This window comes from Hevea brasiliensis, chromosome 16 (assembly GCF_030052815.1).
Source record: "Hevea brasiliensis isolate MT/VB/25A 57/8 chromosome 16, ASM3005281v1, whole genome shotgun sequence".
NCBI lineage: Eukaryota > Viridiplantae > Streptophyta > Magnoliopsida > Malpighiales > Euphorbiaceae > Hevea > Hevea brasiliensis.
In genome coordinates this window covers 69,748,620-69,759,173 of record NC_079508.1, presented here as the reverse complement: position 1 = coordinate 69,759,173, position 10,554 = coordinate 69,748,620, and the positions used below count along the sequence as shown (strand labels likewise).

General features: G+C 34.2%; 2 protein-coding genes across 2 annotated transcripts; both read right to left on the bottom strand.

The window, feature by feature from the left end:
* Positions 1-202: 202 nt before the first annotated feature.
* On the bottom strand, positions 203-4,959 carry LOC110656119 (2-C-methyl-D-erythritol 2,4-cyclodiphosphate synthase, chloroplastic). The gene is made up of 3 exons (XM_021812714.2): positions 4,439-4,959; positions 4,081-4,211; positions 203-621 (listed from the first exon to the last, which is right to left on the bottom strand). The coding sequence occupies exons 1-3, from the start codon at positions 4,797-4,799 to the stop codon at positions 388-390; spliced, it is 726 nt and encodes a 241-aa protein (XP_021668406.2). The 5' UTR covers positions 4,800-4,959; the 3' UTR covers positions 203-387.
* A 944-nt stretch (positions 4,960-5,903) lies between these two features.
* On the bottom strand, positions 5,904-9,854 carry LOC110656118 (DET1- and DDB1-associated protein 1). Its single transcript, XM_021812713.2, has 4 exons — positions 9,635-9,854; positions 7,752-7,812; positions 6,282-6,343; positions 5,904-6,204 (listed from the first exon to the last, which is right to left on the bottom strand). Exons 1-4 carry the CDS (start codon positions 9,716-9,718, stop codon positions 6,124-6,126), a joined length of 288 nt encoding a protein of 95 aa, XP_021668405.1. The 5' UTR covers positions 9,719-9,854; the 3' UTR covers positions 5,904-6,123.
* Positions 9,855-10,554: the final 700 nt, after the last annotated feature.

The following is a 10,554-nucleotide window of genomic DNA, read 5'->3' as shown; positions in this document are numbered from 1 at the left end:
CAAGATAATTGCCCTGAAAGCATGTCTCAAGGACATATGCCATCAAAAAAACATACAAAATACTATCTTCTCATGAACTATGCTTCGTTTTCAGATGTTTGTTTATTCCAAATCTTGGCCATGGAGGCACCCCCAGTTGTACATAACTGCAATGACAACAGCCCTGACGAAAATGGGCTTGCATGATGTACAAATACAAGTATTATAACAACATATCATGGACAAGATATTATTCTTTCAGGCATGGTAGAAACCAACTTTAAGAAACTGTTATAGTGTAAAATGGATCGTCACAAGAACCAACTTGTTAATCTCTGTAACAGTGGCAACAATGCTAACGAAGTACAACAGTTAAATTCCAAATATTTGAGTTTTTAAAGATATCCTTTACTTCTTCATGAGAAGAACCACTGTGTGAGCTGCAATACTTCTATTTTCACCTAAGCTGTCAACCTTCTCATGAGTTTTTGCTTTCAGATTTATAACAGAAGGATCTGCTCCAAGCAGCTGACACAAATTGTCTCTGATCGCCTCCTTGTGGGGGCTCAGTTTTGGTCTTTGAAGAATTAAGGTGGCATCCAAGTTTCCAATATCATAGCCAGCCTCATGCATGAGTCTTACCTGAAATAAATCATATTAGATGATATTATGATAAGCTTGATGAGACAGATAAAGTGATAAACTGAATTACTTAGAGCACATTCCATTACGGTTTCTCCGGTTTCAGAATATTCTAAATAACCTGAAACTTTATGCTGATACATAGAATGAGTGTTTGAAATATGATGAATATATATATATATATATGCAAATGCGTGTACATGTGAATGGATGAAGAAAGCAAAGGAGAAAGAGAGGGGGGGAGAGGGAGAGAGAGAGAGATGGAAGATACTTTCCATCATATATCATTTATACACCACATCGTCATCTAGACATGCATACGTCAAACCAATGACACTATATGTTTACTTGCATCTCTGTAATCTAATATCTACAGTTGAACTCAATTCAAGAAAGGTTTATCCCATGAATTAAAGTTGCTATATTGCTTCTAGTTAACATCTTAGAATACTACGTCCACAAATAACTTTAAGAAGTTGGATTACAGAGGCTTGCTGTCATTTGCCTCCTCATTTTGGCATTCCTTTGGATGCTTGGACCTGTTTCTCAACTATTTTGGGATAAATGGTCGATGTATGGTAAAACAGTGTTTTATTATACTTGTAGTATTGCTCTAAAAATACACAGGACAGTGGCTACTCTACAGATAAGCATATGTAAAACAACACAAAAAATATAATTTGTGGAAGATAACCTACAGGAAAAACCCTACTTGTGTTGCTCTAAAATCGCAAAGGACAACACGACAGAGATAGGCATGAGTAAAAAGCATATAAGAAATATAAGTTTCACAAGAAATTAATACAGGAGACTCTACTTCCACACACAGCACATAGGCACACCCCATTATCGTGTCAGTGAATCTCACATGCCTTGACACAAATTTGCACGAACCTAGCCTTCATGCTGTAAAGATATGATTTTTCTTTCTTATTGAACTAATTCTTGAAAATGTGATCTATTGCTTTTTTGCTGGTACTGTGACTGAGAAATTGGCATTTCGATCATAGAATCATTTGTTTTGCATTTAAAACCTCCTAAAGATAAGTAAAATCCAAACTTGCAACCTGTTAATAGAAATCCCAAAGCCTTTTTTTTCTTTCTACCAGTGATCATATTAGTTTAATTAAGAGCCTTAATTTTAACTAGTTTACTGCAAGATAAGACTTAAATTTGAATCAAATTATTTATAGAAAAAAAAATATTTTGGGAAAATAATTTATTTTTCATATTATTTTTTACAGTTATATCAAATTATAAAAAATTTTAAATCATAAAAACTTCACTTCATTATTTTATTATCGAACATAAAAAATACAAAAATAAGAACTAAAAAACTTAGCCTTCATGCTGTAGAGATAGCTCAGCTGTCATTAACACAAAAGTCAGAACTAAAAACCAATACAATGGTTGTAGGTTATATGATTCCAGTATACGGTATAACTAAAAGCAACCTTTAATTGCTCTTTTTATGAGGGATTTGAGTGAGAAAAATGAAAGAATCCATCATTTGATATAGTAAAATGAAGAAACAATTCATAGGTTTAATCCGCAATTAACTGAAATTTTTGAGGTATCCTTCATCAGATATCTCATTCAAAGACGCCATTGGTTCTATATTTTTTCCAAATTCAAAACTGCCCTTCAACTCCAAGGATTTGGACCATATACACCAAACACAAAAAATTTTCAATTTCTTGGATTTCACATTTTTGAAGTTTTTAATCCCTTAGATTTGGACAAATCCCACAATTTTACAAAGCCGTCTGTCAAAACATTAAAAAAGATACCTCTATAAAACCAACTACAACTACACTATTGAATAGAGAATGTCTTATAATGGAAGTAGTGTTGCTCAGAAAACAAGAGGGACAATGGGTAGACTGTAGAGACAGACACAAGATGTAGAGCAAAAGAAATATTATTTTTGAAATAATAACATACAAGGATGGGCATCGCCCTATGTCCACAGTATATTCTACAAGCCAGAACATGAATCAGCATGTAACTATCCTGCATGCTGTGGAAATAGCTCATCCCTAATGTATGTGAAGTTAAGACCTTCAAAAAGTAACATTAATGTTAATCTGGTTAAAATGTCTGTTACTTCCCAAATAAAATAAAGTTTCACAAACGCAAGTCAGAATCGATGAAAAACTTATGCAGGAGCAGATTATAAACATCCACAACTAATGGAATTAGATGCTGATGAACTACTTTGTGATGTGCCGCGCTTATTATTAGAAGGGCAGATAAACTACCCAATGTGTTTTTCCATAACATATCCTTATGCATGTTACTGTTCCCAAACTCCATGGTTCAAACTCGAGACATCCCATCTCCATCAACCAGGAAATTCCACTATTTTAAATGATATATTTCAATAAAACATGACATAGATTAATCTATTGGAGCATTGACTGTAATGAAAGTAAAATTTAGTTAACTTCATTCTTTCCATGAGACGGAAAGTCAGACCAGTTAATTTTATGAGACTTTACAATCAAGTTTCTAAATATGGACATGGTTTATAGTTTCAAGTGTTGAAATAAAGTGGAATAATTAATTCTTTAAAGCATCTTAGCACCAAACTAAATACTGCAAAGTGTATTTGAAATTGCACTACTTACATTCATAAGCTCAACAACAAAAGAAAACTTGTACATTTTGACTTTACTCGATTAACTTAAACTGAAAAACTAAATCCGTAACTTTTCATTACAAATTTTCCCCACTCAAATAAAATGTGGATGCAAATAAAATTCAGAATGAAAACCCATCATGTAGCTTTCAGATAACCATAATCACACTGATCAAAAGAACTAACAGCTTCTTTGACGAAACCAAATGGTAGTGCTCCATTTCACTAAAGGATAAACTATTCTCCCATAACAAATCCTCACACTAATTCCTTCTCCTACACTCCCTAATTCAAATTAGAGAAAGCTGAATTTAGCTGAATTTTTTCCAGGTAAGGTTTCATTCATCATCATCAATCTGACTTTGCTTCATTGGAGCAATAACCTAAACAAAAATTCCGGTGAAAAGGACTCACAACCCAAAAAAGTAAAAGCCGGTTACCTTTGTTTGAAAATCAGGTTGCTTAATTCAATGCAACCAGAATTCAACTTTAAGAAAATACAAGTGTTAAACATTTAGGTTTCTTCCATGATGATAGAAGTGCATAAATTTTTATTATGATTTTCCAAGCAATTTGTAAATATGATTTACAATCCAATATTTGAGGAAAGCAGAGTAGAATAAACTAATTCCTCAAAGCATCTTAGCTAGCAGATCAGAGGTCAACAGTAATTTGCTACTACCAAATGCACACAGTTGAATCTCGACCCAGTATTGACTATTGACAATCAAGGCAGACATTGAAATTAAGAATGCAAAAGGACATACATACAAATGAAGAAAATTGAAAACAAACAGAGCCGCAGAAAAAAAACTCACAGCTTCTTTAATGAAAACAGACGATGGAGCTCCCTTCCACTTGGGATCAGAATCTGGGAATATCTGCCCAATGTCAGGCAGGCCCAATGCACCCAATATTGCATCCACAACACAGTGCAATAACACATCTCCTGCAAACAAAAGCTACACTTCAATAATAGTACCATAAAATTTTATTTTTTTTTAAAAAAAGCAGTCTTCAACAAGTTAAAGCTCCGATTTTTTCCCACAGAAACTTATACAAAGAAATAATTGAAAGCCAAATATTGAATCTTCACGATATGAATTGGGATTTATTCAATTGAGTACGAAATGATAACAAAAAAAAAAAAAAAGGAATCAGAATCAGTAAAATTACCATCAGAGTGAGCCTCGCAGCCTCTTTCATGCGGGATATTAATCCCACCAATGATCAAAGGGTACCCAGGCTCTAAACGGTGGAGATCGAACCCATGACCCACTCTAAAAGGCAAAGACTTTGGTCCTTTATTAGAAGTGGTAGGTCCATCGACTTGCACAGCAGTGGTTCCTGCAGCTGCTGATATGGAAAATCTGGTCGTTGTTCCCAGAGAAAGAGATGGTGAGGCTATCGATACAGCATGCCTTGGCTGTAAAGGAAGAGAAAGAACCTTGTCGCTGTTATTGTTAGAGGAGATGGTCTTGGTGGTGATTGGAGAATAAGAGGTGTACAAGTGAGTGGCCATAGCCATTGAGTTCATTCGCAGAAAAACTCTGTTTTTTTGTGTGATTGTGTTTACTTCTCTGGTCTGTTCTGTACGAGTTTATGTGCTTAAAATTGTGGTACATAAGTTGAGGGAAGATGGCTTTTCTGTCTTGATCTTGAATGGGAATTATCTCTTTTTTTTTTTTCTTTTTTTTTTTTTAAGTACAACCTGGCTAACCATATGGTACAAGTTCATGGAACTGTTGCCATTGTAGATGGTCAACAACAGACAGTGCAGACCGGTGACTGCTCTAATCACAACACATAGCATACCAAGTATTTTTTTTTATTTACTTACCGTTTAAATGCTGGAATCTGTATCTCTAGCCCACAAGCAAAACCCAATTTACATTAATACCATAAAAAATTCTGAGTTGAATTCAAAGCCGCTGGTATCTTTGTCAACAAAAGGCACCTATATCTTACCCTTAAATTACAATTAAAAAAAAAATCAACATTATATATATATATATAAAAAAAATAAAAAATTCATTCTATGAATATTTGTCCTGGCCTTCTCGCTATATCCCTTCCGCGTGCTTACGAAAGTGCTGGAAATATTTTTCAGGCTCTTGTCAAATAATAATAAATCTTGGTTGGCAGCCATTTGACTTCATAAATGATGAAAGACTAGACTCTAGTTCTATTAGTTCTATCATTTAATTTAATTAAGTTCCTTTACCATTGATTAAACAGAATTACCAAAAAAAAAAAAGGTTTGCCAACTTAACAGCCCAAATAAGATGACATCCACCTTCTCTGACCATCAATGGAATTCAGAAATCAGAATGATACAACATACAGAACTTAATGTCAAATCCATATCATTAAGTGAATACCTTTGTTTTCAATCAACCCATTAGCAACACAACCCTAGCATTAGCAACACAACCAGTCAGGCCCTAAAATATGGCAACTTAAGTCATCTCTTAACTTGGGAGTGGGAAGTCCGCGAAGATGGCAGTCCCATGTTCATGAAAAATCAAGCTCATGCAACAACTCCATACAAGCATTTGCCATACAAAAGGCCTCTCGTGCATCAACAATTCAAATGTTGATAAACTCCATTCCCAGAACAAAAAAGAATAGGCAAAGAGTGTTAATGCGAAGCATGACTATTCATCTCAATCTTTTATATTTGATTACTCAGCTGTAAATCTCACTTCTACACACATATCTACATGTATGGCTCTAAAGTTCAGAGCATTGCGCAAGCAAATCCCTTTCACACAAATTGACACATTTGGCATGACATGACATGACTTGACTTGTATTTACATTGACAACCGGCATGTTGTACTTCCAACAGTAAACAAAGCTTAGCATGAAGTAGAAGCCCTAGGCTGCTTGCAACCATGCTCTGGTATTAGATTTTCGGAGGCAGCTCTCTTTGGTCTTAACTGTAAAAAGAATGCCAGTGAGAGTCTAGAAGTAGTGTGAAACATTAAATATGTAACATCAGCGTTTAATTATTAACCTTCTCTTCAGCTCGCTCATAGAAGTTTCTCAGAAGAATATTTTTGGCTTCAGTAGTTATCACTGCCAAGATGATTTTCAGACAAATGAGTAACAAATGAGGAAATTGTCTTGAGATTACTGAATACCAAGCACTGTATTACAAAAACAAAATTAGAAAAGTGCAACCAACCAACTTGCTTAAGTTTTTGAAATCTAGACACCACCTCTGTAGCACAAGCTTTTCAGAATGTCCTTACAGTATCCACAATGACAAAAGTTAATAAAGGTCTTTACAATGTCCGGGTTGCAACCCACATTGATAAGCAACTCATGGAGGCAAAAGGCATGCAGATTACAGGGAGCCAAACTGGTTCTGTCCGGTAATGAATGTATGTGAAATTGTGAATCCCATATTGATCTCAAAACACATCTCCCTAGCATTAAATTAAATGAATGCATCAGCTTCATTTATGCGGTTATATGCATCCAAGGTTGCAGCTTCATACATATAATGGAGCTTGCAAACTGGTTACAACTCCAGAGGCTAGGGTCAAGCATCACAATGCTCGAGCTTGGCTGTTTGATCCAAGCTGAGCTTGAGTTCAACTCGAGCATATCATTGAACTCAAAAGATTAATCAAGGTTGGTTTCTTAATGTTTCACTTGAGCTCAAGTCACTTCACATGATTAACCAACTAAGAAAGATAATTTCTTTCAATATAATTTTTATCTTATCATAACATTTATAACAAAATAATTCATTTTAATAGCCATTTTATATGTTCATAATTTATTTATTACTGAATTAGATGTTTATTTTCTAATAGTTTTTATGAAACCTTTTTCCTTTTAAAGTAACTTTTATGATATCTTAAATAGAGTAATACTTGTCGTAAAATTATTATAAAATAATCATGCTAAAAAAAAATTCTGAGTTGATCATGAGCTTTTGAGCCAAGCTTAAAATGTAGAAAATTTTTATTACAAAATAATAGTGCTTTATTGTTTCGTTAAAGAATGAGCCTGAATGAGCATCAAGTCAAACTCAAACCAAGCTCAAGTAACTTGGATAAAGTTTTACAGCACTTGGTTTCCTTTGCACTCAAACTGTTACTAGAGTTGAACTTTCTTTTGAACAATTCTATTCTTAATACGTGAAAAGAAGAAGCATTCTGGATGACAAGAACATGCTTTAATGCTACTTTAGCTTTACAATGCTTTCACACAAAAGAGACTGTCATATCTGCATAAAGTTGTATAATATGACTTGACAGAAAGAAGTTAATAGATAGATCATAGATGAAGTTGAAAATCGTTTGCATTTAACATATAGAACCTATTCTCACACAAATACACACTCATGAAATATCACCACACAAAAAAATCTAGCCAAAGTATTCAAATGCCATCACATGCCAAACAAGTCTTCCTTATCTTTGTGGGAAAAAAAGTTTCCTGAAGATGAAAATTGGAAAGTTCTGTTTCTTACCTTGATCAGGTGGTGGAAGAGTACGGTTGTGAGTAGGATGATAAGTAGCAGGAGTCATTTTCTACAGAAAAGCACAAAAAATTAATATAATTCTAAATAAGGATGAAGATGCATTCCATTCTCAGAATAAGAACCATAGTGCAAACTGCCATAGCATACCAGCCTCACCCTGGAACTTGTAAGCACTAGAGTATATCATACAGGGCACCATCACTTTAGAGATTTCCGAATTGATAAGACCAATTCTAATGGCCACCACCAATCCAACTATGTAATCATTGAAGCTCAGCGAAGAATGATAGTCACAAAATTATTAATGCACAAACAAAAGTTCACACAAGCGCCTACATGCTTATGTGTTGTTGTAAAAGGAGACTTTCAGCTTGGCACAGGTATGTCTACATGTAAATGGCAGTATTGTGATATTCATTCTGTTTCTTATTATATAAGCGAGCAGGGCTCCTCTGTGATTTTTTTATTTCAAAAAATTTTACTTTACAAATTTGCTATTATGGCATCAAAAGCAATTTTTTGCCTCAGCCAGAGAAGCTGCCAAATGAGTCCTAGCTTGTTTCCAAAAATCAACAATACATATGAGATAATTCACATTCGAAAAGGGATTTACCTGATTATCTACACAAATAATCTACAAAACTCATTAACTATGGTATATATCAAAATTTTTGAACTTTATAGTTGATGGACCATCAGTTTATATATTAAAAGAGCTAATGCTTCATATGCTGGCCAGAAAATATTTATATTTCACTCGAGAGAAATAAAGCAAAAAAATCATTTTCGAGAATGTGAAAACAATGGGAAAGCAGAAGGAATAAGATTAAGGATCGGGTAAGCAAAGAAATAGTGGGTGGATATCTTTCTATTTCACTTCATTTACATACTTACCTTTAAAGTTACTATGGTACCGAAATTATCAAGCAAATCTAGTTGGCTATGGGCCATAATCAATGACAGAGCTTGAATATAAGAAACAATGAGGCATTGCATAATTCATTTGACTGAATAATAATATCATAAAATGAACTAAACTAATGTACTTGGCCAATGAATAATTGGAATCTAAAGTCTACTTGGCAAGGTGAACATATAGAATGCAGAAGATGTTTCTGCGCTTTAAGCTGTTGATAGCTTAATTTAGCAATACCAGCCTTTCCAAACCAACACAGGCACACATAGAAAAATCCCAATCTCAGCAATGGATCTGTACATTATTTTGAATAAATGTAGCCAATAATTACATGCTACATTTGACATCCATTAATATTCAAATCACGATTTTCCAATTGCAGTTCAATTTAGGTAAGACCTCATCACAACTGCTTGGGGCTAAAAGGGAGGTAATTTCCTAAAGATCTAATTTTGAAGCCGTCGCATTATCACAAAGATATAATCCTATCTCATCAACTCACAATCTACATGTCTAATTATGCGTGTGATACAAATGCCAAACTAAGTAAAATTAACAAAAAAATTGAAGAGCAATACTACATTTTGAACAGCCCAAAACTTTTTCAACTTACATCTACGGCAGGTAAACCCAATCTAAAAATGAAAAGATAACTACACAAATCCTGAAGTTGAACGTACTATCCTAATAGGACCAAACAAATTCCTAATCAGACCCCATTAACATACTTAAGCTAAGTAAACCCAGAAACCCAATCTAAAAATGGGATCAAAAAGTATCATCAAAATGTATTTTTTATTTTCCCACGGTTGAACTCAAGCTAAAACCTTATCTAGGAGGCACAAAACTCAGCATAGAATTAAGAGAAACTAGACGGATCATTTAAAAAAAAAAATAGAGATGATGATTGAAGGAGCTTAAAATTATAGATAGGGAGCAACAGCATAATACATACCGATGGATTGGAAGGATCAGTGGGTCTAAGTTGGCTAAAGTTGTGAGGGTCAAAGGAAGGCCAGTCACCGAGCATAGACCCCATGGAATGCGGGGTTTCGGTGGCCAAATCTAGACAGAGAAAGATACCAGAAGAGGAAGAGCGATAGAGATGGTATCTGTAATGGGCCTCCCTATTCTAGAACCAGCCTTTACCGGGTTTGCATGATAAATTTGCTCGATAAATATATAATTTAACGACTTCACTGTAACCCAATCAGCTTCAGTCTTCGCTCCAAATAGCAAATCCGCCCTAGCCTTGCTTTCCTACACATGGGGCAATTTTTATCTAGCGTTCATTTTTTTCATGAATTTTATTTTATCACTCAAAAAAAACTTAAACTTTAATTTTATCATATTAAAAATCTATATCACCAGGTTTAAGTGAGAACTCCGTTTTGATGTTTACATGATTAATTACATGATATCATTTAAAAAAAAATTAAATAATATTACAAGTGGATATTTTCTTTTTTTCTCCTCAACACAGTCGGGTACAATAAGACATTAAAAATTAGAGCTCTCTCTCTTAATAGTTATCTTTTTCTTCATTCAAAAATGAAGGGAAGACAAAATGAAACTAAAAAAAACTCTATTGATAATGTTGACGAAGGAAAATCCATTGGAAGACACTAGAGAAAAGCTTGAAAAAAAAAATTACAAATCAATAGCAACCCATTTCCCATAACAAATCATTTCATTGAAATGTATTATACATACCTCATAATTGCTGCATCCAAATAAGCGTATCCTGTGTTAGCTGAATGCCACGAGGTACGTAAATCACATTCAATATTACACCAACATCTTAGCCGAACCCTTTCTCTCAAACTCCCATGCGCTGCGCTGATTTCAGATATTATCAATGAATCTTCAATTGCT

Coding starts and splice junctions, on each gene's coding strand:
- LOC110656118 (XM_021812713.2), bottom strand. CDS start 9,718: ATGGGGTCTATGCTCGGTGACTGGCCTTCCTTTGACCCTCACAACTTT. Junction 7,813..9,634: donor CTGATCCTTCCAATCCATCG/GTATGTATTATG, acceptor GCTTTTCTGTAG/AAAATGACTCCTGCTACTTA. Junction 6,205..6,281: donor ATGAGCGAGCTGAAGAGAAG/GTTAATAATTAA, acceptor TTCTTTTTACAG/TTAAGACCAAAGAGAGCTGC.
- LOC110656119 (XM_021812714.2), bottom strand. CDS start 4,799: ATGAACTCAATGGCTATGGCCACTCACTTGTACACCTCTTATTCTCCA. Junction 4,212..4,438: donor CTGCGAGGCTCACTCTGATG/GTAATTTTACTG, acceptor TTTTGTTTGCAG/GAGATGTGTTATTGCACTGT. Junction 622..4,080: donor CTGTTTTCATTAAAGAAGCT/GTGAGTTTTTTT, acceptor GATTTATTTCAG/GTAAGACTCATGCATGAGGC.